The 27160-nt window shown below is 42.1% G+C and overlaps 3 protein-coding genes across 4 annotated transcripts in view; 1 reads left to right on the top strand and 2 right to left on the bottom strand.

The window, feature by feature from the left end:
- SYCP2 (synaptonemal complex protein 2) overlaps window positions 1–18043 on the bottom strand; it is a 71981-nt gene extending 53938 nt beyond the window's left edge. Inside the window, exons 1-5 of the mRNA XM_027086631.1 lie at window positions 18037–18043; window positions 3787–3980; window positions 2387–2515; window positions 1495–1593; window positions 1227–1251 (exon numbers count right to left, since the gene is read on the bottom strand). Coding sequence (XP_026942432.1) covers window positions 1227–1251; window positions 1495–1593; window positions 2387–2515; window positions 3787–3980; window positions 18037–18043 — 454 coding nt within the window. The remainder of the gene's footprint in view (window positions 1–1226; window positions 1252–1494; window positions 1594–2386; window positions 2516–3786; window positions 3981–18036) is intronic.
- A 2807-nt stretch (window positions 18044–20850) lies between these two features.
- Window positions 20851–24390, bottom strand: PPP1R3D (protein phosphatase 1 regulatory subunit 3D). The gene has a single exon (XM_027086835.1). The coding sequence runs from the start codon at window positions 24137–24139 to the stop codon at window positions 23240–23242; it is 900 nt and encodes a 299-aa protein (XP_026942636.1). The 5' UTR covers window positions 24140–24390; the 3' UTR covers window positions 20851–23239.
- A 236-nt stretch (window positions 24391–24626) lies between these two features.
- FAM217B (family with sequence similarity 217 member B) overlaps window positions 24627–27160 on the top strand; it is a 4856-nt gene continuing 2322 nt past the window's right edge. The window contains exons 1-3 of one of the 2 annotated variants that reach the window (XM_027086834.1): window positions 24627–24730; window positions 26251–26362; window positions 26499–26584. Coding sequence is in view for 1 of the 2 variants with exons in the window: in XM_027086833.1 (XP_026942634.1) it covers window positions 25152–25402; window positions 26251–26362; window positions 26499–26584 (449 nt within the window). In the remaining variant the exon portion in view is untranslated. Of the gene's footprint in view, window positions 24731–25059; window positions 25403–26250; window positions 26363–26498; window positions 26585–27160 lie in introns of those variants that run through there. The other variant, XM_027086833.1, reaches the window with a different exon arrangement.

Here is a 27160-nt window from a genome sequence, read left to right as displayed (position 1 = left end):
AGTGAAATGATGAGTTGTAACATGTTCTATAGTCTCCGTGTACTACTGAAAATTTTGTTTCATTAGATCAAGGACAAACTATGGCCCACAAACCAAATCCAACTCACTGTCCCTTTTTGTATGGCTGTATTCATCAGCAGGTACTCTGTGGAAATATGTGAATCTATCATGATTTACTGAACCAGCAGTCTCAGGTGAATTTCATTCATTCTTAGGAACTTAGCCATCATTAGCCACCACTAAATGAATGGCTTTGGTAATTAGCTTGGGCTGCAGAGTTGATAGTGTTTCTTAATGAATTCAACACCAAAGTCCAAGGCAAAATTAGTGCGTATATGAGAAACTTATACTTCAGTAAAGTTATTTCAATGAAACAAAGGTCATCTGAATCACAAGTAATGTCCAGCTGCTTTATACATCTCCTAGGCTGTCAAAAGCTGAGACAAGAAATGACATCTCCATTTCCAACAACAAATTTATAGGGGATATATTTTTTCCAAGATCCAACTACAGATCCAGCAGCGTTTCTGGACGTTGATGTAGGTGCAAAGGAAATTTCCCTATTTCAAAATTCATTTTAACTCTGCAACTGAGGAGCTTCCACCTAACCTTCAACTGGAAGTGATTAATCTGCAATGCAATGGCATTCTAAAAAGCAAATATTAAGAAAAAAGTCTAATATAATTCTATAAATGCTTTCCAAGTGATGAATATGCTCAATTAAAAATCATGCTCATGAGCTGATTATCAGTATTTGGCATTATCTGCATGAAAAGACGTTTTCTAATGTAATATACACAAAATTTCACTGCAGATAAGCATGAACAAATAAATATCTGCAATTAATTTTTATAACAGCAAACACTAACTGAACCTTAAGAGAAATGTCATCTTCTCAAAAAAGAGTGCTATTCTCCTCATTAGTAGACCTGTATTACAAAAACACTGTACTCAATTATTGTTATATTTTGAGTTGCATCAAAAAAACATTTGTGGAAATTTGTTTTCTTTGTTGTTAAATAAGTACCTACATAATAACATCAATTTTTTTCTTGGCCCACAAAGCCTAAAATATTTACTATCTGACCCTTTACAGAAAAAATTTGTCGATCCCTGAATTAGGTAATGAATTCCTAATATTAGGACAATACTACAAGAATTGCAACATTATACCAAAACTCTAACAGCAAATTATTGTTCCAGTAGAAATAAAATGTTTATTATACCTTCATCATCCATGTCATGTATGACCTGAAAGTGAAGAATATTTAAAACTTACTATCTTATATTATAAACCATTACAAATAGTATTAAAATAAGAGGTTACATATGAACTCACCACATAATTATTTAACTTTTATGTATTAACTAATTAATCAGCATAAATGCACTAACCAATCTGTTAGTGACTTTTAGTCTCAGGGCATATAGAACACAAATTGTTTTTAAATAAACACATGCTTTATAACATCAGTGAATCAATATGATTGTTACCATCAAAAGCTCAAATAAGTCTTCTATCATAACAGCTTCATCTTTTGAATTTCCTTGACTCAGAATAATCTCCTTGGATTTTTCAAACCAGGTAACCATGTAGAAAAAGAAAGGTAAATACATTAGTTACTTTGAATTCAATTTTAATAATTTTAAGAATGTACTCATACAAACAGTAAACCTAAGAATAAAGAAACATTAAAAATTAAAATTCCAGTATTGTACTAAATAAGTTTATGCTCTTAAACACCATCATTGTTTTTGCTTTTTAGTAACTCACTATATGTTCCCATTTTTTAGATGGGAATGGATGAAGTTAATCCAATTCCAAGTAGAAAATCTTTACTTCCCCCCCTTCAAATTCTTAGTTCATGTACATTCATATTCATAGGTAAAGAATTATCATTACACATTAGATTATTGTGGCATTTTTACTATTTGAAATATTTTGGTATTATTTTATTTTTATTAACTCAGACATTTGAGTACACACTATGTCTTAGGCACTGTTCTTGGTGCTGGGTATACAACAATGAACAAAACAGACAAAAATCAATATCCTACATTCTAAAATGGGAAATAGATAATAATAAACGATATAAAAAGAAAAGTAAATTAAGTTAGATAGTGATTAAGATGAGCTAAAGAGAAAATAAAGCAAGTAAAGGTCTTAGGGAGTCTTGTGACCTTAAATTCACACAATTATCAAGGACCCTGTATACAGTTCCCTTGTGATCTTTATTTTTCTAACATATATCACAGGTTATAAAAATATTTTATCTGTTTTATATACAGTTCTCAAATTTATTTTCCAACACTTTGAACCATTTAATTAGAAAACACACCTTTAATCATATTTCCCTCAAAGAAATGTTACATATTCTATACTCATCTTTTGTACTAGTCCTTGTTTTATCATAGTTAGAAGTCCAGCTTTCCCCAATATACTGATATTTTTGCCACATCTTCCAAAAGAAACCAAAATGGTTGAAACAGTTTGGATATCCTTTTTATTCAGCTCCTGAAATGCAAATTATACATTTAAACATCTGTAAATACAAAATAGAATGGAATTGGCATTGTGCTAGGAGCGTTGTAATCCTCACAAATCCTGAGTGTTAATCATTATCATAATCATAATCTCCATATTGCAAAGGACAAAAGTGTGGTTTAAAAAAGGCAACCGGGCTTCCCTGGTGGCGCAGTGATTGAGAGTCCGCCTGCCGATGCAGGGGACACGGGTTCGTGCCCCAGTCCGGGAAGATCCCACATGCTGCGGAGGGGCTGGGCCCGTGAGCCATGGCCGCTGAGCCTGAGCGTCCGGAGCCTGTGCTCCGCAATGGGAGAGGCCACAACAGTTAGAGGCCCACGTATCGCAAAAAAAAAAAAAAAAAGGCAACCTGCTTACAAGCACTCAGCCAGTGAATGACAAACACAGTACAAAATTGCAGACATGTATAAACTCAAGAAACTTTAGACTTATGATGCAATGAATCAGTTACCTTCCATTCTAAAAAGCTTTATGTATTTAACTAAGGGATACAAGACTTTTTTTTTTTTTTTTTTGCGGTACGCGGGCCTCTCACTGTTGTGGCCTCTTCCGTTGCGGAGCACAGGCTACGGACGCGCAGGCTCAGCGGCCATGGCTCACAGTCCTAGCCGCTCGGCAGCATGTGGGATCCTCCTGGACCAGGGCACGAATCCGTGCCCCCTGCATCGGCAGGCGGACTCTCAACCACTGCGCCACCAAGGAAGCCCGATACAAGAAATTTTTACTCACTCTTCTAGATTCGAAACAAACATCAAATTCTGGTGGAGACTGTCAATAATCACTTTTTTCTCACATATAAAAATACTTTATACATGACAAATCAAGTACAAGGTTTTTGATGATTTTTATTTGTTTTTGTTTGTTTTATTTTGTGTAAGCACCAAGCACTGTCCACACAACATGAAGAATATGCTGACAGGCTTTTAAAAAATAGTTCAAGTTGTTTAAACTTCAAACAGGTAAGCTATTTTTCCCCGTTTAGATAACAGTTAATAATGGTAACACTATGTAAACACACATTTTTTATATATTATTTAGAAAACAACAGTCCAACATGTTATTTGGGACTCCTCAAACAAACACACACAAAAAGCAAGTGGTGAAACAAGCATTTATTTAGATAGTTATAAGTGAGCTTGCCAAAGCCTTTTTATTCATTCCTTCCAACGGAGTATCTCTTCCTAAAAAGTAGAGTGGTATCTAATAACTGTAATGCTCATTCAACAAAAATGAAAATTTACCCTGCACATAAGGTCATCCAACTTGTGGAAAAACTGTTTGCTGCATTTAATCTTCACATCTTCACAAATATCAATTTGTAAAAGTGTTTTCAAAGGTTTGAAATCATTTTTTCTTAAAGCATTATCAATGCATTTTTCCAACTGCTGAAATATAGAAAATGGCAAATATATTGAATCAAAACCCAAATAGTCACCTTATGAAATCAAGTAATTTAAGAATTGTTTTCACATTTGAAAATTCTCAAAAGAGCTTATATAATATCAATTCATTTATTTAAAAAAACTGTCCACTATTAAATTCAGAGTAACAATTAGAGATTGTTTTGATAATAATAAGCTCTATACAAGAAACATATATTTTACTAATTTTACACTTCATATTTCTTATTGGAAAGTCATCATTATGCTAAACTCAACAAAAACCTGTTAATGAAGGAAATAAAAATCAACTTTATAGTAACTAATACTTAATACCATGGATAAAACCCTAACATATCTGTCAACTTCTTCATGAAGTTTAAATAGTTAAAAAAAAAAATTGCATAAAGACAGCTAAAAGCACTTTTTTAGGAACTATACCAACCAATATAACTTAAGCATTACATACCCATATAATTTATTATTTATTATATTTATAAGCTTTATAAAATCTGCCATCCCTGCTATTAAAGTACACCACCATTAATAAGGAATTTTCATACATTAATATGATTCTCCTAAATCCAAGTATCTCACAATTTTAAGCCTTGATATAAAAGTATCCAGCCATAAATGATACATAGATCAGTGTATGATTCATTTCTATGTAAGAGGTATATATAAATCATCTTTAGTACTTTATATTCTTAATAAAGCTTTTGGAAACAAATCTATTGAAAAAATAAAAGGATAACATTTTTATTTCAATTATTTGACTCTTGACCATTTCATAAAAACAAGTAAGCTTTGTCTTTCCTAAAACGATGGCATTTAATACCTATAAATAAACAAAAAGTGATTTTAGGAATTAAAATAAAAGACTTCCTTTTGGTCTAGGACTACATACCTGGAGATTTGGTCTTATTGGCATTTTGACTTAATTTTAAAACAGGTGGACAAAACAAACACCTACAAAAGAAAGCATATACTTTCTGAATCTTACAATCTATTTCATATGTTTACAGTTTTAAAGTCTTAACACACATAAATAAGCATTACTGCTTATACCAAAGGCAATAAATGTTGTTTCTTCAAGTTCCTCACTGCTTATGAAATTACTCATTTGAATCTGTCCATAGAAGTTTCTGGACGAAAGCCTGAAGATCATTTATTCAAGCTTTCCCTTTTCATAAATGACTTAAATAAATGTCAAAGTCCTGCCAAAAGGTCACAAAACTAGTCACTGAAAGAATATAAATGTGAACCTCCCTCATCAGAGATTCCAACTTTGGGAACAAGAAGAAAAATAATCTTGAATTAATGCCTAAATGAAATTTAAGCTAGTAATACAATATTTAAGAAGGGAAGTATATGCAAGTATACTGCCAAAGAACAGGATATGTAAGAATATACAAATATGCAATGAAAGGAGGAAAAGATAACCTAAACACATTTTTCCCTTCAAAAGAGAATGGAAACAGGAAACAGCAGAGTTACATTAAGCACCATCTTAACAAAAGCATCTAACATTTGCAAATGCAATTTGGAGGTTTGGAGGTTAGTCCTATAAAGGAAAAGAAATAAAACAATCTTTTCTAGACATCATAACTAGAACAATTTTAAAATAATCTGTACTATGAAGAGCTTTGTAATAGAACCTCAGGAAATTCAACATAGAGGGGAAATTAATTACTTAATCCAGGAGGAATACAGGACTGTGTATCTTGAAGGCAACAAGAGGCACTAGTCAGTCTACTTTCTTGCAGACTTGCCAGTAGAGATATTTAAGTGCCAGTGAGGACATACATAAGAGGCATACAAAAGGGATAAGCAAAAAAATATCCTGCATTTCCAAAGATTAACTCCAGGGGGAAAAATCTGATCCACAGAGAAACACTGATTCCACATACATAGGGAGCCAAGTATAACGATGCTTCGGCAGCATCATTCTGAGTGAGAAAATTCAAAAGTACTTAGATGGGAGCTACGAATGGGAGGGAGGGTAAAGAATGAATAAATAAAATGTGGCATATGCTAATCAATTTTGTAAAGATAACAGTTAGATAAAATGAACCAGAATTTTAGATATTTGCAGCCAAACAGTTTTAGTGATTAAAAAGCATGTTGCCAGATGATAAATACAGCATAATGCCACTTATATGCAAAAAGAAACTTTGTATTATTTATGATTATACCTCTAGGTACACATAAGTATACACATATTTGTGTGCATGCGTGCACCTGTGTGTGTGTAGAGTGACATTCACCTACACCACTCAGGACACTCTATCTGTCAGCTTATCGGGGAGGAAGAGTAGAGAGTTGCACAGAACCATAATCAGCTATTTGGCAACGGGAAATATCAGTTTTATTTGTAATTTATACTTACTTAACCTTTTTAAAAGTAAATTCATACTAAAATGCAGGTAGGTGGGGTCCAAAACTTGGGATCAGTAAAATGTGGGTTTGGGTTATTGTGAGGGAAATGAAATCACAAGGCCAGCCTCTGCAATTAAGCAGCTACAGTCCAGCTGCTCCATCCAAATCTATCCACAACTTAGCTGTGGTTTTGCCCCATCTGGTTATGGTTGTCTGCTCTAGCTTAAATATTAAATGGGTGACTCTAGGTCTGTGGCTAGCTGGGGATTCCAGTATACCAGCAATGATTCCAAGATCTCTAAATAGTTGGTAGTTGTTTTATCATTTTGCCTGGGAAACTGGGAATGCAGGGACCCACCAGTTTGCTTTCCCAATTCCCAACAAGGGGTGTACCTATTTTCTGCTTGGCTTCAATCTTTCTCTCTTTCTCCCCAGGCCATCACAGAAGATGGGAATTTAGCCTGTATTAACTCAATTATGGAGGTAAGAAATAAGTACTGAAGGTCAGCAACCAACAGGGGGATTAATGAGGAAACATAAGAGGAACAAGGTAGGCTAGAGAACCCTGAGCATCCACCACTGCCACTACACAATAGGCCTGAAAGCTGCAGGAGGGAACATTCCTTGGAATAAAAAGACAAAGTTGAGGATATCACAGGATCACAAAGGAACAAAACGTATAGAATAAAAAGTTGAGATATGAAGAAGAGATTCACACATTCCACTACCTATTCAATGAGAAATCCAGAAAAAATTTTAAATAAAAAAGAGCAGTGGGATGGCAACAACTGAATAATAGCCAAGAACTTTCCCAAATAAATATAAACATCCACAAGTTGAAAAAGTCCATGGAATTCCAGGATAAATAAGAAAAAGTACATCTAGACATACTGTGAGAACATTTCTGAGTAAGAATACAAGAGAAAATCTTAAGTCACCACAGCAAAAACAAAACTCAAATGCATGCAAAAGAATAAACATAATAGATTCTCTGTTCTCACAATGCAATAAATTTAGAAATCAGCCACAAGATAGCTTCAAACTTCCTATATATTTGGAAATTTAAACACATACATGTGAATAGTCCATGGGATACAGAAAGATAGAAATGACAAAACATTTAAGTTTTGTTTGACTAAGAAAATGTGAACATATAAAATCCTATAGGATACAACCAAATCAGCAGTTAAAGTACAATTCACAGACTTGGATGAATTAATTAAAAGGTGAGAAACAGAACTAGCCAAAAGAAAGAGACCCACAGGACCTCCAAATGGTAGTTATTAGACAAATACTTCAAAATAACTGAGTATTGTGTACATAATGATTATAATACAAGACTGAGAATTGTGGCAGAGAACTGGAAACTGGGGTGGGCAGTAAGGAAGGCCACAGAAAGTCTGAAAGAAGATCAAATAATCCTAAAAACAAAAATAGTCAATAACAAGATTATTAAGAAAAAATAAAATGGATGGTTTTAATAGCAGATTAGACACAGATGAAGTAAAAGAGAAATGGAAGTGGTATCAGAAGATAATATCTGGAACGAAGCAGAGACAAAAATATGGGTGGGTATCAGAAGTCAGATCAAGAACACAGAAGAAGGAGGAGCTTCAAGATGGCGGAAGAGTAAGATGCAGAGATCAACTTCCTCCCCAGAAATACATCAGAAATACATCTACATGTGGTACAACTCCTACAGAACACCTACTGAACGCTGACAAAAGACCTCAGACCTCCCAAAAGGCAAGAAACTCCCCATGTACCTGGGTAGGGCAAACAAAACAAAACAAAACAGAGACAAAAGAAAAGGGACGGGACCGGCACCAGTGGGAGGGTGCTGTGAAGGAGGAAAGGTTTCCACACACGAGGAGCCCCTTCACTGGCAGGGATGGGAGGTGGGCAGGGGGGAAGCTTTGGAGCCACGGAGCAAAGCGCAGCAACAGGGGTGCGGAGGGCAAAGCAGAGAGATTCCCGCACAGAGGATCAGTGCCGACCAGCACTCACCAGCCCGAGAGGCTTGTCTGCTCACCCACTGGGGCAGGCAGGGGCTGGGAGCTGAGGCTCGGGCTTCCGTCGCATTGCAGGGAGAAGACTGGGGTTGGCGGCGTGAACACAGCCTGCAGGGGGTTAGTGCACCACGGCTGGCCGGGAGGGAGTCTGGGGAAAAGTCTGGAGCTACCGAAGAGGCAAGAGACTTTTTCTTCCCTCTTTGTTTCCTGGTGCGCGAGGAGAGGGAATTTAAGAGCGCCGCTTAAAGGAGCTCCAGAGATGGGCGTGAGCTGCGGCTATCAGCGCGCAACCCAGAGATGGGCATGAGACGCTAAGGCTTATGCTGCCACCACCAAGAAGCCTGTGAGCGAGCACAGGTCACTGTCCACAACTCCCCTCCCGGAGCCTGTGCAGCCCGCCACCGCCAGGGTCCCGGGATCCAGGGACAACTTCCCCAGGAGAACGCACGGCGCACCTCAGGCTGGTGCAACGTCATGCCGGCCTCTGCCACCGCAGGCTCGCTGAGCATTCCGTACACCTCCCTCCCCCAGGCCTGAGTGAGCCACAGCCACCAAATCAGTGGCTCCTTTAAACCCGTCCTGAGCAAAAAACAGATGCCCTCAGGCGACCTACACGCAGAGGCGGGGCCGAATCCAAAGCTGAACCCTGGGAGCTGTGCGAACAAAGAAGAGAAAGGGAAATCTCTCTCAGCAGCCTCAGGAGCAGCGGATTAAATGTCCACAATCAACTTGATATACCCTGCAGCTGTGTAATACATGAATAGACAAGGAATCATCCCAAATTGAGGAAGTGGACTTTGGGAACAACGATATATATATATATTTTCTCCCTTTTTCTCTTTTTATGAGTGTGTATGTGTATGCTTCTGTGTGTGATTTTGTCTGCATAGCTTTTCTTCTACCATTTGTCCTAGGGTTCTGTCTGTCCGTTTTTTTTATAATTACTTAAAAATTTTTCTTAATAATTATTTATTTTACTATATTTTATCTTCTTCTTTCTTTTTTTTTCTCTCCCTTTTATTCTGAGCCGTGTGGAGCACAGGCTCTTGGTGCTCCAGCCAGGCGTCAGTGCTGTGCCTCTGAGGTAGGAGAGCCAAGTTCAGGACACTGGTCCACAAGAGACCTCCCAGCTCCACTAATATCAAACAGCAAAAATCTCTCATATATCTCCATCTACACAACCCACTGAACCAACCTTAGCCACTGGGGACAGACACCAAAACCAATGGAAACTACAAACCTGCAGTCTTCGAAAAGGAGACCCAAAACACAGTAAGTTAAGCAAAATGAGAAGACACAAAAACACACAGCAGATGAAGGAGCAAGGTAAAAACCCAACAGACCTAACAAATGAAGAGGAAATAGGCAGTGTACCTGAAAAAGAATTCAGAATAATGAGAGTAAAGATGATCCAAAATCTTGGAAATAGAATGGAGAAAATACAAAAAACGTTTAACAAGGACCTAGAAGAACTAAAGAGCAAACAAACAGTTATGAACAACACAATAAATGAAACTAAAAATTCTCTAGAAGGGATCAATAGCAGAATAACTGAGGCAGAAGAACGGATAAGTGACCTGGAAGATAAAATAGTGGAAATAACTACTGCAGAGCAGAATAAAGAAAAAAGAATGAAATGAATTGAGGACAGTCTCAGAGACCTCTGGGACAACATTAAATGCACAAACATTCGAATTATAGGGGTTCCAGAAGAAGAAGAGAAAAAGAAAGGGACTGAGAAAATATTTGAAGAGATTATAGTTGAAAACTTCCCTAATATGGGAAAGGAAATAGTTAATCAAGTCCAGGAAGCGCAGAGAGTCCCATACAGGATAAACCCAAAGAGAAACATGCCAAGACACATATTAATCAAACTATCAAAAATTAAATACAAAGAACAAATATTAAAAGCAGCAAGGGAAAAACAACACATAAGGGAATCCCCATAAGGTTAACAGCTGATCTTTCAGCAGAAACTCTGCAAGCCAGAAGGGAGTGGCAGGACATACTTAAAGTGATGAAGGAGCAAAACCTACAACCAAGATTACTCTACCCAGCAAGGATCTCATTCAGATTTGAGGGAGAAATTAAAACCTTTAAAGACAAGCAAAAGCTAAGAGAATTCAGCACCACCAAACCAGCTTTACAACAAATGCTAAAGGAACTTCCCTAGGTAGGAAACACAAGAGAAGGAAAAGACCTACAATAATAAACCCAAAATAATTGAGAAAATGGTAGTAGGAACATACATATTAATAATTACCTTAAATGTAAATTGATTAAATGTTCCAACCAAAAGACACAGATTGCCTGAATGGATACAAAAACAAGACCCTTATATATGCTGTCTACAAGAGACCCACTTCAGGCCTAGGGACACATACAGACTGAAAGTGAGGGGATGGAAAAAAATATTCCATGCAAAGGGAAATCAAAAGAAAGCTGGAGTAGCAATTCTCATATCAGACAAAATAGACTTTAAAACAAAGACTATTACAAGAGACAAAGAAGGACACTACATAATAATCAAGGGATCAATCCAAGAAGAAGATATAACAATTGTAAATATTTATGCACCCAACATAGGAGCACCTCAATACATAAGGCAATTACTAACAGCCATAAAAGGGGAAATCGACAGTAACACAATCATAGTAGGGGACTTCCAACACCCCACTTTCACCAATGGACAGATCATCCAAAATGAAAATAAATAAGGAAACATAAGCTTTAAATGATACATTAAAAAAGATGGACTTAATTGATACTTACAGGACATTCCATCACAAAACAACAGAATACACATTTTTCTCAAGTGCTCATGGAACATTCTCCAGGATCCGTGGTAAATTTAAGAAAACTGAAATCGTGTCAAGTATCTTTTCCGACCACAACGCTATGAGACTAGATATTGATTACAAGAACAAATCTGTAAGAAATATAAACACATGGAGGCTAAACAACACACTACTTAATAACCAAGAGATCACTGAAGAAATCAAAGAGGAAATCAAAAAATACCTAGAAACAAATGACAATGAAAACACGACGACCCAAAATCTATGGGATGCAGCAAAAGCAGTTCTAAGAGGGAAGTTTATAGCAATACAATCCTACCTTAAGAAACAAGAAACATCTCAAATAAACAACCTAACCTTACACCTAAAGCAGTTAGAGAAAGAAGAACAAAAAACCCCCAAAGTTAGCAGAAGGAAAGAAATCATAAAGATCAGATCAGAAATAAATGAAAAAGAAATGAAGGAAACAATAGCAAAGATCAATAAAACTAAAACCTGGTTCTTTGACAAGATAAACAAAATTGATAAACCATTAGCCAGACATGTCAAGAGAAAAAGGGAGAAGACTCAAATCAATAGAATTAGAAATGAAAAAGGAGAAGTAACAACTGACACTGCAGAAATACAAAGGATCATGAGAGATTACTACAGGCAACTCTATGCCAATAAAATGGACAGCCTGGAAGAAATGGACAAATTCTTAGAAATGCACAACCTGCCAAGACTGAACCAGGAAGAAATAGAAAATATGAACAGACCAATCACAAGCACTGAAATTGAAACTGTGATTAAAAATCTTCCAACAAACAAAAGCCCAGGACCAGATGGCTTCACAGGCGAATTCTATCAAACATTTAGAGAGGAGCTAACACCTATCCTTCTCAAACTCTTCCAAAATATAGCAGAGGGAGGATCACTCCCAAACTCATTCTACGAGGCCACCATCACTCTGATACCAAAACCAGACAAAGATGTCACAAAGAAAGAAAATTACAGACCAATATCACTGATGAACATAGATGCAAAAATCCTCAACAAAATACTAGCAAATAGAATCCAACATTACATTAAAAGGATCATACACTATGATCAAGTGAGGTTTATCCCAGGAACACAAGGATTCTTCAGTATACACAAATCAATCAACGTGATACACCATATTAACAAATTGAAGAATAAAAACCATATGATCATCTCAATAGATGCAGAGAAAGCTGTCGAAAAAATTCAACACTGATTTATGATAAAAAACCCTCCAGAAAGTAGGCATAGAGGGAACTTTCCTCAACATAATAAAGGCCATATATGACAAACCCACAGCCAACATCGTCCTCGATGGTGAAAAACTGAAACCATGTCCACTAAGATCAGGAAGAAGACAAGGTTGCCCACTCTCAGCACTATTACTCAACATAGTTTTGGAAGTTTTAGCCACAGCAATCAGAGAAGAAAAAGAAATAAAAGGAATCCAAATTGGAAAAGAAGTAAAGCTGTCACTGTTTGCAGATGACATGAAACTATACATAGAGAACCCTAAAGATGCTACCAGAAAACTACTAGAGCTAATCAATGAATTTGGTAAAGTAGCAGGATACAAAATTAATGCACAGAAATCTCTTGCATTCCGATACACTTACAATGAAAAATCTGAAAGTGAAATTAAGAAAACACTCCCATTTACCATTGCAACAAAAAGAATAAAATATCTAGGAACAAACCTACCTAAGGAGACAAAAGACCTGTATGCAAAAAATTATAAGACACTGATGAAAGAAATTAAAGATGATACAAATAGATGGAGAGATATATCATGTTCTTGGATTGGAAGAATCAACATTGTGAAAATGACTCTACTATCCAAAGCAATCTACAGATTCAATGCAATCCCTATCAAACTACCACTGGCATTTTTCAGAGAACTAGAACAAAAAATTTCACAATTTGTATGGAAACACAAAAGAACCCGAATAGCCAAAGCAATCTTGAAAGAGGAAAATGGACCTGAAGGAATCAGGCTCCCTGACTTCAGACTACACTACAAAGCACAGTAATCAAGACAGTATGGTACTGGCACAAAAACAGAAATATAGATCAATGGAACAGGATAGAAGGCCCAGAGATAAACCCACACACATATTGTCACTTTATCTTTGATAAAGGAGGGGAGAATATACAGTGGAGAAAAGACAGCCTCTTCAATAAGTGGTGCTGGGAAAACTGGACAGCTGCATGTAAAAGAATGAAATGAGGACACTCCCTAGCACCATACACAAAAATAAACTCAAAATGGGTTAAAGACCTAAATGTAAGGCCAGAAACAATCAAAGTCTTCGAGGAAAACATAGGCAGAACACTCTATGACATACATCACAGCAAGATCCTTTTTGACCCACCTCCTAGGGAAATGGAAATAAAAACAAAAACAAATGGGACTTCATGAATCTTAAAAGCTTTTGCACAGCAAAGGAAACCATAAACAAGACCAAAAGACAACCCTCAGAATGGGAGAAAATATTTGCAAATGAAGTAACTGACAAAGGATTAATCTCCAAAACATACAAGGAACTCATGCAGCTCAATATCAAAAAAACAAAGAACCCAAACCAAAAATGGGCAGAAGACCTAAACAGACATTTCCCCAAAGAAGATATACAGATTGCCAATAAACACATGAAAGAATGATCAACATCATTAATCATTAGAGAAATGCAAATCAAAACTACAATGAGATATCATCTCACACTGGTCAGAATGGCCATCATCAAAAAATCTACAAACAATAAATGCTGGAACATGGAACTGAGTGAACTGATGAGGATGATTATAATTTTTGTGACTTTCTGTTTGAATAAAAAAACAAAAACAGGGCTTCCCTGGTTGCACAGTGGTTGAGAGTCCCCCTGATGATGCAGGGGACACGGGTTTGCGCTCTGGTCCGGGAGGATCCCACATGCTGTGGAGTGGCTAGGCCCGTGAGCCATGGCCGCTGAGCCTGCGCATCCGGAGCCTGCACGTCCGGAGCCTGTGCTCCGCGACAGGAGAGGCCACAACAGTGAGAGGCCCGTGTACCACAGACACAAAAAAAAAAACCCAATAAATTCTGGAAAGGGTGTGGAGAAAAGGGAACCCTCTTGCACTGTTGGTGCAAATGTAAATTGATACAGCCACTATGGAGAACAGTATGGAGGTTCTTTAAAAAACTAAAAATAGAACCACCATACGACCCAGCAATCCCACTACTGGGCATATACCCTGAGAAAACCATAATTCAAAAAGAGTCATGTACCAAAATGTTCACTGCAGCTCTATTTACAATAACCAGGATATGGAAGCGACCTAAGTGTCCATCAACAGATGAATGGATAAAGAAGATGTGGCACATACATACAATGGAATATTACTCAGCCATCAAAAGGAACGAAACTGAGTTATTTGTAGTGAGGTGGATGGACCTGGAGACTGTCATACAGAGTGAAGTCAGAAAGAGAAAAACAAATACCATAGGCTAATACATATATATGGAATCTAAATAAAAGAAAAAAAAAGGTCAGAGGAACCTGGGGTTGAGACGGGAATAAAGATGCAGCCCTACCAGAGGGTGGACTTGGGGATACGGGGACGGGGAGGGGTAAGTTGGGACAGGGTGAGAGAGTGGCATGGACATATATACACTACTAAATGAAAACGGACAGCTAGTGGGAAGCAGCCGCTTAGCACAGGGAGATCAGCTTGGTGTTTTGTGACCGCCTGGAGGGGTGGGATGGGGAGGGTGGGAGGGAGGGAGATGCAGGAGGGAAGAGATATGGGGACATACGTATATGTATAAGTGATTCACTTTGTTATGAAGCAGAAACTAACACACCATAGTAGAGCAATTATACTCCAATAAAGACGTTAAAAAAAAAAAAGAACACAGAGGATAAGTTATAAAGCCCCACATATGTGTAACTATAATCCCAGGAGAGAAGATAGTGAATGTGACCAAAGCAATATCTAAGAAATGATGACTGAGAAGTTCCCAAAACCAATAAAATACATCAAACAATAGATTCAAAAAACCCCATGAACCCCAGCAGGGGGAAAAAAACACCCAAACCCTGGTGCACCACAGAAAACTGCTGAAAATCAAGATCAAAATCAAAATCAAATATCAAACTGCTGTCAGAGAGTAAAAAAGACAGGTTACTTTTAAGTAGCATCAATAAGACTAGTAGATGACCAATAGAAACTATAAAAGCCAAAAGATTTAGAATAATAACTTCTTTAAAGTGCTCTAAAATTGGACTTAAACTACACATTGGACAGATGGACCTAACAGACCTAGACAGAACTTTTCATAGAACAGCTGAACACACATGCTTCTTAAGGACGCATAGAATATTCTCCAGGATAGATCATATGTTAGGCCACAAAACAAGTGTTAATAAATTTAAGAAGACTGAAATCATATCAAGCATCTTTTCTGACCACAAATTGGGCAACCTAGAAGAAATGGAACCTAGGAGAAACATACAACCTATCAAGACTGAATCATGAAGAAACAAAATCTGAACAGACCAATTATTAGTAAGGAGATTGAGCCAGTAATCAAAAACCTCCCAACAAGACAGGTCCAGGACCGGACGGGTTTGCCAGTGAATTCTACCAAACATTTAAAGAACTACTAACACCAATCCTCAAACTCTTCCAAAAAATAGAAGAGAAAGGAACACTTCCAAACTCATTTTATTAGCCAGGCTTATGCTGATACCAAAGCCAGATAAGAACACTATGAGGAAAGAAACTAGAAAGTTCTGAAAGAAAAAACTGCAAGCTAGAGTTCTATAACCAACAAAAGTACTATTTAAAAATAAATGGAAGAATCATCCTATTTGTTATTAAAATGTATTACAAAGTTGCAATTACTAAAAACAGTATTAAAAATAGGAAATAGACAAATGGATCAATAACCAAAAGAGAATCCAAATGCATACCCAAGTATATATTGGAACTTCATATATGAGTAAGACGGTTTTGCAAATAGTAAATGTAAATTAGTCAGTAAATGCTCCCAAATGCGCAAACTGGCACTGGGAAAACTGACTCACCATATAAAAATATAACATCAAGCCCCTTATTTCCCGCATTCACAAAGCAAACTAGATGAGTTAACTACCTAATGTAAAATGAAAATATTTAAAAACCATTAGAAGGAAACACAGGAGGATATCTCTATGACTCTGCAATGTGAAAACATTTAAAACATAAAAAGCACAAAGCATAAAAAGTAATAGATATGAACTTTCTGTACATCATTGTCTCCTTCTCTCTCTCACACACACATACATAATTTCATTAAGGACTCTCTATTCACTCTTAATCCAGTACTCAATATTGCCCCAGCCGGTCCTATAACCGTGAACACATTCACCTTAGAGAAACATTTCCTTTGCCTATGCCTTTAAAAGAAGGGGACTGCAGTTAATTACACTATTCTGTTTATTTTGTATGTTAGAAATCTTCCCTAATAATAATGTTTAAGGGACTCAGGGCGGGGTGGGCGGGGGTTGGGGGGGAGGGTAGGCTGAAACAATGCAGAGAAGATTGCAGGTTGTGCTGATACTGACATTTTAGTCTCTGCTTCAGAAAGGAGGTAAAATTTGAGCAACCTAAGTGCTCAGGTAAGAGAAAAGACATTAGTTAACTGTCAAATCCTTCCTCTGGCAGAGCAAAACTACAGTTGATTCTTGCATAATGAAAAACTGCTTCCTAATAGTGTCAAACGTCCATTTTCTTGCTTCTCTTTGTATTCCAACTTGTGGCTCTGGAAGTACTAGCAACTAAGTGCACAGTATTTGCAACAATTGCACATGGTGACTGAGAAACATTCTGTAGTTCTAAGCAATTGCTATTATTCTTTAATTTGTATATATGTAAATCTAGACAACCGCATGAACATGACATATTTACAGTTAGATGGCAAGCAAACACTAGAATAATGACTAAGTTTATTTTATAAAAATATTTAATAAGATTTATTCAAAAATAATTTCAGTGTTATCAGAACGATTTTATTTAGATTAATGTTCGTTAGTAATTTGTATCTACCTTAATTTTAAGAAGAATTTAGTATTTCAGAAAATATTAAAGAAACAATACCTTTTAATTTTTTACACTTATTTCACGTTTCTGGTAAAAGTACTCAAATTAGTACATTTTGAACAAAATTACATGTTGTTTTAATCCTTAAATCATACTATCAATACAACAGAAAATAAGTAAAAATCTTGACTATACTGATTTTGCTAAAATGAAAAGAAGTTTATGAAATGTGTACTAATTTACGAATTATATAGGTCATTATTACTTATCCAAAATTCGGCAGTCCATCATCAAATATCCATAATAAATGCGTTCAATTATCTTTGATATTTTGCCAACACTCAGTCATAAAAATAATAGCTTCACACAAACTTTTCTATTTCATTACGATGAAGGTATGTGTGAAACTGAAGACTTTATTGCACCACTTGAAAACTCGACTGAAAAGTTTAAGCACTTAAAATATTTCAGGGGCCTCTGTTTGTACTCTTTCCCTAGGGTCAGCAACTGTTGGGGCAGGCCTGCCTATGGCGGAATGCTTCGCTGCATCACAGCTACAGCAACCTGAGTGTGAATTTGCCATGTCATTTACAAGGTTACTCTGAGATATGACATACAGTGCAGAGGAATTACTTACGGCCAAGAGGCCACAAGGCTCACAAGATGGCTTAGTTCCTAGTCTACTTTTGTGCAAGAAGTCCGTCAAGGGGAAGGAAAATTAATGTCTACCCAGGCAGAGTTATTTTTTAAGTAAGAAAAACTGAACTAAACAATCCAGCGACTCCTCCCTCCCTTCCAAGGCTGAATGCATACTGGCTCTAACAGAGCCCCAAACTGGGTACCATCCATGATACAAGACAAACATCTGCGACTGAGAGAGAAGGCTAAGTCCTGAGGGAAACGTAAGCAACACACTCATCTTTCCACCGCCCTGAATAAACAATTAAAAATACCTTTATGAAGCGCTATGCACGAGCACAAGGAACAACAGAACGACCTGAGAGACCCAGCACAGAATTATACTTTTTCAAGAGGAGTCTGGGGGGCGGGGGGTGGGGTCAACTAAGCGGGCTTGGCGCTCTGGTTTCCTTACAGGCAACACAGACCTTGGGACAAGATGAATGTGCACGCGCAGGCGGATGGCAGGAGGAAGGTTTAAAAAACACCCAACAGCTTGACACAGGCATACACTCTTTCCCCAAAGCTGAATGAATGAATGCAGCAAAGCCCTCTGCGCCACCAGAGCAGACGCCCAACAGTTGGGACTGTGACGCCGGAAGCTGCCCGCGCGCCGGGGAGGAACCACCACCTTCTCCTGTCACCACTAAACAGTTACCACAAGCTACTTCACGACACCTGTAGCGGCATCACCCATGACACCCAGCGCACAGACCCGTTTCATCCTCCTTCTGCGACCGGGGACATCAGGACATGTGGCTCCCCCCGGAAAGGGGGACCATGGAGAACGCGCTCGCGGCAAAAGGCTGCGGGACAGGGGCCGGGGAGGAAGGGCGGTGGCGAGAGGGGAAACACGTGTGCGCACTTGGCTCTCCGGAGAGCAGAGAGCACGGGCCCCTGCGAGGCCAGCTGCTAACCCCTCCCCGCCCCCCACACACACCTGGGCTCTGTTACATCGTTTCCGACGCTAAGCTGTGGGTTCCGCGCCCGCTCCGGAAGCCCCGGCCCGCCGCGTCTCCACCCGCGTCGCCCTCAATTTCGTGATTCCGGCCACTGCTCGCGTCCTTGGTCATCCCCCGACCAGCGGAAACGCGCTCCCCCCGATCCCCCCAACCCCACCCGGGCCCCGGACACCCGCCGCAGGCCCCTCACGACCGCACGCCCCGCGACCCGTCGGCGCGAGGCCCGCACCGCCCATCGGACGCCCCGGAGTCGGCCCCCCTCAGCCCCGGAGGCGCCGCCGCCCCGGCCGTTTCCTCAACGGCTTGCCTCAACCGTCCGGAGGCCGCTCTCTCGCTCGCTGGCCCGCCCGGCCCCTGAGGCCCAGCCGACGCCGCAGCTCCACTCGCGCACCCCGCCGTCAGGGAAGTCCTCTCCGGCGCCCAGCTCAACCTGCCGGCTGGAGTAGGCCTCCGCTGCCGCTGCCGCCCAGCTTCGCGTCTCCCTTAAGCGAACACCGCCGCGCCTCACGCAGCCGAGGGAAGGCGGGAAGTGCCAGTCCAATCGGCATCGCGTGCGGTCGGCGTCGCGTGCGGTCGGCGCCGCGTCCAATCAGCGCCGCCGGCCTGACAGGCCCCGCCCCTCACGCCGGCGCAAGTGCCGCCCGGGGCCGGAACCAGGGCCGCCGAGGTGGGCAAGGCTCAGGGCCTCAGTGTAAGTGGGCCGGCCGCGCCCCGACACCGACCCCTGACCCCGGTCGGCCGGCGGCCGCGCCGCGAAGCTCTCCCCGCAGGGACGCGCCGCGAGAGAAGGCGACAGTGTCCCTCCTCTGCCTGCAGGACTTGAACCTGGAGGGCCGGAAGCGCCGGCGGCTCAAGAAGACTCCAGGGCTCCCGACAGCCACCCGCGAAGGCTGGAAGGGGCCGCAGTGACACGGGGGCACTCGGCGAACCCGCGGGGACACGATGGTCAGAGTGCCCTGAGACAGGCGCACGCTGCGGGCCAGCAGAGGGCAGCGTAACCACTCCGGTCCTGTCCCCGCTGACAGCCGCGCTCCACCCCGCCCCGCCTTACGTTCCGGCCCCGCCCTGCCCCGCCCTGCCCCGCCCCTGCCAGGGTTTCCTAGAAGCAGGGGCTGCGAGTGCTTGCCCTCTCGTTAGCCTGAACCCCAGACCCCTGGGGCACAGAGCGCTGAGGCCATCTAGGCTTGGCACTGAGGGGACTCATCAACAGTGTATTCCCAGGCTTTTTAGAATGTTTCAATTTAAAGTATCAGTTTAAATGATAAAAGCAATGGATGCTTGTGGTGTAAACTGTGCAAGCAACTCAAATAATTACAGCAGACAAGCACAAAAAATTAAAAGTTAGTGATTTCTCACCTTGCCACTTTTTAGTAGAGAGAAGAAAAATGTCAGAGCCCTTTTCATTATTAATTATTATACAATTCAACCTTATTTGAATTGTTTTTAAATAGGTTTTTAGATTATGATGTCAGATGGAAAATCTTATCACTCAATCCGAATGGGCTTTCAATTAAATGTAACAAGCTCTTACTGGGTACATCTCATCACATGGCAGAGAGAGATTGGGCTTTGGCGTGGGTTCGAATGCTAGCTTTGCTACTTACCAGCTGTAGGGCTCTAGGTGAGCTCCTTAAACCTCCCTGAGCTTCATTCATTTCAGCTGAGAAAATGGGGAAATTATCTAGCAGGTACTGCAATTTTCAGAATTAAATGAAATCAAATACATACAGCACCTAACATTTTAGGCAAGCAAATAAGAGAGGACACAATAAGTGTTAGTTTCCTTGCCCTGTGTTCAAAGCTTTGTAATTGAGTGAGAGTCACGATCGGGGTGCTGGGGGGGGAAGGCAGATACACACTAGTTATTCCATATACAGGCTTCAGTAAGCACTAAGGAAGTACAGTAACTGTCCCATCCCTTATGTCCCACTAGAGCTTTCTTCACATGTAATACTGACGTGGCATAAAAGGGTGTATTTCGGTTTCTCAAAGACATACACAACTGTGCTACTGAAGTTGAGGTACCATCATACGATGCATTTATTTACTTATCTAGCCAAGATCCTAAATGTGACAGCCTTTTAGGAAGGATAAGACTTATGTGTGAAATGACAGTCAGCATGCTTCTAAAGCCTTGTTTCACAGTAATTAGACCACAAGAAAAACACACTTCAACTAACCACTTGTGCACATATACTTTAATATTTAGGCTTAGGTGAAGACACCTTAAATGGCAGGTATTAAAATATGTTTGGGAAGACAACCCAAGAATTGCACAATCCACAACAAAATTCGAACGTCTAGGCCACATAACTGTGTTTTCAGGCCTGAAAATCTCCTAAAGCTGTTCCAAAGCTGCTTTATTAACTGGACAGGTATATTTAAGCTTTAAAATTTTTTAAACGTTGATCTTTTTTCAAAGGCACATGGAGATTCTCTTAATATTAAAGATATAACATTTACTTCATATTCCGTGACCAGAACCTTTTTGGTAAGTGACCTTCATATGGATTATAAGATTCTCTACATGCCTTTACATAGCAATACATTTGCCAGCTCTAGCTCATACCTGAATGCTGTGGACAACTGCCTTGCACGCTGGGCTGGGACCCAGGCCCTCACAGGCTTGCTGAACTAACTGGACAGTTTGTCAAATAGCAGGAAATGCAACCTGGCTTCTCTCCCTCTTGCGTGTCAATGGCGTACACAGTGCTAACAGCCAACGATTGTTCAATTTAGTCACAATATTTTAAATCAAAGTTCCATATTCTTAGATCAGAAGGTACCAAAGAAAGCCACCCCTATTGATGGAATTTTAAAAACTACACAGTTGCAATTATAAAAAAGAAATTGGTTAAAAGGCAAAATGTGTCCTTTACATACTTATTTGACAAATGGCAACAAACATTCAAAAATTTAGAGTCAGTGCATTGGTGACAGCTATCACAAAATTGATTACACTGGTTTCAGCTGTCTCAGAAACAAGCTTCCTAAGTTGGAGACCGTGTCCATCTTAGCTGGGTTTTCACACCTCAGTGCTAGCACCTGCCGTCAGACCGCCACTCAGCACCAAAAACAATCACCAGCCCCTCACTGAGGTTTTAAGTTCTTGTGGCAGTCTGCAGGGGACAATGGCCTTGACTTCTTGGTTAGAGATTTAAAAAAAAAAAAACAGCATTTAACATTTTAAAATTGGGAAACAAGTCCAGATGAGGTTATAAACTTTTCTATCTGAAGGCGCAAAGAACAAAGTTGGCAGGTAGCTGATAAAACCAGGCATATATAAATACAGTTTAAAACACTTAAAAAGTATAAATATTTGTGTATTGTTTTTCCTCCAGTCTGGCTGTTGCTGAAAATACCTGCTAGTTCCACTTGGTAACGTTATTTCTGAAAGATGACTGCTGGAACCTTTGACGCTCAAGAAGACATAGAGTCACCTTAATTCATCAAAAAGGTCATCGCAAAGGGCATCGTTGCCCGAAATTCCATAGAGTTGCCTGAAAACTGAAATAACTTAAGGCAGAATTTTTTAAAATATTTAGGTAGTTCAAATCTAAACAGAATGGCCTGATAAAGTGCAGATACATAATTATCAAACATGTACAAGAATAATACATGACGTGCGAAAAGAGACTGCAGAAAGGGCTGGCTCTTTTGCTAGTTAAAAGTTTTAAGCATTTTCTTCCTTCGCAATTGCTGATGCAGGAGACACACAGCCTAACCGGGCAGCCTGAACTCCCAGGAATGGTTGTAAGATGACCAGATGAGGCATAAATTTCTTGCCTATTAATAGTTTCCCGGCTGTTAGAAGCCTACAGACATTGGCAAGCAAATGTGATCACAGGTTTTTCTTGTCCCAGGGCAGGAATGCCACAAGGGACCACAATGGGGGTCACACTGTACATTGTTTACAATGGGCACAAACACACAAAATGACTTTTTTTCTTTTTTAGCTTATTAAATCCAGAATGTTCCGAAGAAGGCATCCACCAAGGGTAAAAAGTCCCAATGTCACAATGATGACAAATAACAGCTATATTCACAGAGACCCAATCAGGACACACGCAAAAGCCACAGGCTTTCCCAGCGGGAGGATGCAGGCCTTTCCAAAACCACCTGCCTGGGCCTTCTTCAGAGGGGCCAAAGCACCCATGAGTCTACCCACCCAGCACCCCGCCCCAGCATAGGACACAGCTCGGCCTTCTGGCACCTGAGCTTACTTTTTAGACCAAGTGACACAGACGATGCAAGTAGAAGACAGGACGGGCCATGCCAGCACACCTTACAGTGGGAAGTGAGGTCAAACGACCTCGGTTAGGAGATGGGGTGTGAGAAAGGGCCACTGCCCAGATGCGAGAGCCCAGCCAGGAAGTGAGCGCGGGTGCGGCCTGCGCGCGGAGTCTCAGATGAAGTGAATCCAGCTCTCCTCGCACTCCCCGCGCGGCATGTGCAGCGCATGGTTGCGGCACGTGAGGCTGTAGTCGCGGCCGTCGTTGTTGTCCCAGTACTCGGCGCCGGCCACACAGTAGCGCAGCGCGAAGTGCACGCGGGAGCCGAGCTCCAGCAGGAAGGGCGGCACCGGGAAGCCGAAGGTGAAGACGTCCTCGGCGCCCTCAGTGCCCGCCGGCCCGCGCCACCGTGCCACAGCCTCGTGCACGCTGCGCCAGTCGGAGAACGTGTAGCGCACCACCACCTGCTTCTCGAAGGCCAGGTTGCGCACGCGCGCCGTACCGCTGATGCCCAGGTCTGAGCAGGTGACGCGCTCCAGACACACGAGCTGCCGCCCCAGGCGCTCTCCGAAGTCAGGGGTCTCGACGGGCGGCGGGAAGTCAGGCACCAGGCACTGCAGGGTGAACTCCAGGTCCTGGCTGCTGCAGCACAGGTCCGAGTTGATGTCGAGCCGCGACAACACGTGCAGCGGCACGGACGGGTCGTCGCCCGCGTTGAACACCTTGACCTGCGCCAGCTCCAGGCCCAGAGCGTCGGCGAAGCGCACGCGGTGCTGCCGGCTGCAGCCCGGCCGGCACGCAGCGCCCTGCCCGCCTGCGCCCTTACGGCGGCGCTCAGGCAAGCTGGGCAGCGAGCGCGCCCGCCTTAGGATAATGGGCCGTAGGCAGGGGTCGCAGCCGGACGGCGCGGGCGGCGGCGGCGGCGCGCTGCCCGGGCTCCCGGGGGGCCTGCAGGGCCGCGACTCCCGGGCCGCGCCGCCGTCCAGGTCCGAGAGGCAGCTGAGGCTCCGCGGGGCGGGCTTCCGGAAACCGGCGGCGGCGGGGAGGACCGCGGAGCCTGGGCCTCTGAACATGGCCCGGCCGGCCGTCGAGCGATGGGGAGGTGGAACCGAGGGGCGGCCTTCCGACCCCGCGTCCGCTCCCTCGGTGTCCCCGGCCGTGCTCAGCTGCCCCTGGGGAGGGTCCGCCGGAACCTCTGACTGCAGGGGATCCAGTGGGCCGGCTGCGCCCTCCCCTCGACAGCCACTTCGCCCCTCGAGTCCTCGCCCCTCGAGTCCTCGCCCGGGTTTTTCGCTTTGGGCAGCAAAAAAAAAAGCTGATTTCAATCGATGAGTGCTTGCTCTCGTGGAAGCTTTTCGGGGCCACCGCGGAGCGCGGGGTGGCGCCGGCCTTCTGCTTCCTCCCGGGTGCCTGGGGGAAGGCGGTGTCCGCCCAGCGGCCGCTCCCACCCCCGGGGCCCTGGCGTTACTTACACGGCTGCAACTTGTCGGTGCAACTTCCCGGCGAGCCTCCGCCCCGCCCCTCGTGACGCGGCCGCGCGCTGACTCCCGCAGCCCGAGCGCCGCCGCCGCGCTTGCAGCAGCGCGCCGCAGTCCGGCCTCCCGCCCGGGCCCGGGAAGGAAGGCCGGCGGCCGCGTCAAGTGTCCTCGGCGATCGCGAAACAGGTCTGATCAATCTCTGTCCGCGTCTGCCTGGCCCGCCCGCCGATCGATCATAGTTCCGCGTCTGCACAAACGGAGGACCAGGAACGTGCATGCTGCTGGTCCTCGGATTTCTGGGTTAATGGGGGCGGGGGAGGCGTGCAAAGCCCGGCCTTTCCAGGAGCTCGTCCCCAGGCTGATTTTAAGCCTCGAGGCTAGCCAGCTCTTTGGACGTTTGCACTGCAGTATGTACCCTAGGCCAGACCGAGGGAGCCTCGCTGCGTAGAGGAGAAGCGTCCTGTCCCCACGGCACCCACAATGCTTTGCCGCCCGGGACCGTCCCCGGGGGTGGGGAGCAGGCAGCGTGGCTGCGGCTGCGGCTGTCTCGTGGCGCCGCGCTGGAGAGGAAGATGTGGGAGTAACAGTTCATACCCTGGGGTGACATATGCGGTTGCCTTTAAGCAAGCAGCCTCTGGCGCTTGGGACGCGTTTCTGGAGCCAGAATCTCAGACTTTTAGCTTTGTTCCGATGGGAGCCGGAACCGTCAGGGAAACCGGAGCTTGTTTTCTGCGTCCTTAGGGACCCTGCAGGCTGCCATCTGTCTCTAATTTGGTGCAGAAAACGGCACAGCCTAGGGTGTAAAGCTTGCCAGGTGAAGGCGAGAAGATGGGAGTGCACCAGGCTAATTGGAGGAGGGTTAGTAAAGAACGTTTTCTACGCCCAAAACGAATCAAGCCGTTGATTATGGTATAATTCATTCATTGTGAGGGCCCGCATGTGTTTTTTATTCCCATCGTATGTACACTGACCAAAATGGCACACGTGCTTCTTTTGAAAAATAACACAGCAAAGTTTTAGGAAGGAAATAAAAATCTTCTATAATCCCACCTCTTCCATTTTTCAGAGGCAGGGGAAAGAAAGAAATACGTATTCACGTTCAAATGGGGCACTTTTAGTAGCCCACTCAAAATAAGAGGCGAAAAGCAACCTTGGGTGGTACAAATCAACAAAATGTCACAAAGAGATAACATCGTGTGACGTGTATGAAGATACTGATATGACTTTTTCGTGGATTGATGTGATAGTGAAGGCAGGAGACTTGAAAGAGAGCCTCCACAGCAGAGTTTAAGCTCCACAAGAGCAGGGCATGTGTGTAATCCTGCCGTTTTCTAGGCACTCCTGTAAGTGTTTGTTGAAAGAACGAACGAATGAATGAATGAATGGACATGGGAACTTCGGAGCAACACCCGACCTTAATTAGCCCCACAGATTTCCACAGCATGTTATTTCCAAGGGGATTTTGTGTGTGGGTATGTGTGGGTATGGGGAGAGAGAGAGAGGGAATCCATTTGTAGTAGTGTGATCTTGTATCTAATATCCACTGTGAAAAACAAACAAGATTAAACCGTAAATAGAAGGCAATATCCTTCCACCAGTTTTTCTATACAATTTGAATATTTAAGAACAAACAAGTGAAAACCAACACAATACTGGTGATAGGACCGTTTGCAGTCAGTACTTACCGACACTTCTATTGCTTCTAGTTCCGGTGGTAAGGAGTCCTTTCCAAATATAAGAGGAATAAAGAAGTTACTTCCCCTGCTGCCATCATCTCCCAACAGACTGAGCAAGAATATTTCGAGCGCTACAGCAAAGGTGATGTAAACTTTGAAGTAAAATCTTATTTAGATTTGTTGGGTTTCTTTTCCTGTTTGTTTCTTGTGTGTGTGTATGTGTGTGTGTGTGTGTGTGTGTGTTCAGGGTATTTATTAACTACGTGTCTGTTTTTTAGACAGTCCATCAAACCCTAGATGATGATCAGCCGTGTGACTTTTTCAAGAAAGGGAATAGGGTGAATAAATCTTATCAGAAAAGCAGGTAAATCGTTTTTCATGTAATTGCTTTATCTTGCAAAAGGCACGTTATCTCAGTTCTCCAGATTGATATGTGTGGTTGGGAAAAAATATGTCTGTTGATAGGAAATATATATTTCTTGTCTGGCAGAAATGATTTTAAACGTTACTAGTTGGTAAAAATTCCAGAGGTCATAATTCTTGCACTGTTAGCAGAATCCACAATTTTGGGTAAATCCCTTAATCATCTGTCTATGTTAGTTTCCTTTTATATAAAAAGGATACTGTTAACGTTTATGGATGCACACAGACATCTAGAGGTAAATGAAAGTTTTAACAATATTGGCTATGAGTTCTAAATAATGGCAATTCCTTTATCCATTTCGTCAACATTTATTGAGCACGTGTTATGCTACTGGCAATGATTTAACCTCCAACGTGTTTATTTGTTAAGAAGTGACACATTTTCAAGTAATTGCTTAGTGTGGTGGAAACACAGACGAATGTAAACCAGACAGCTGAACCTCTGAGGTTTCCACAAAGCATGTTTACCACCCAATTCTTTTTTTTTTTTTTTTTTTTTTTTTTTTTTTTTTTTTTT

Source organism: Aethalodelphis obliquidens, unplaced genomic scaffold, assembly GCF_003676395.1.
Source record: "Aethalodelphis obliquidens isolate GAN/ISIS:26980383/991018 unplaced genomic scaffold, ASM367639v1 scaffold57, whole genome shotgun sequence".
NCBI lineage: Eukaryota > Metazoa > Chordata > Mammalia > Artiodactyla > Delphinidae > Aethalodelphis > Aethalodelphis obliquidens.
Note: the sequence above shows the minus strand (reverse complement) of the source record. Positions and strands in the feature narration are given on the sequence as shown.

Excerpts from the sequence above, each read along its gene's own strand:
- PPP1R3D (XM_027086835.1), bottom strand. The coding sequence starts at position 24,139 with ATGTTCAGAGGCCCAGGCTCCGCGGTCCTCCCCGCCGCCGCCGGTTTC.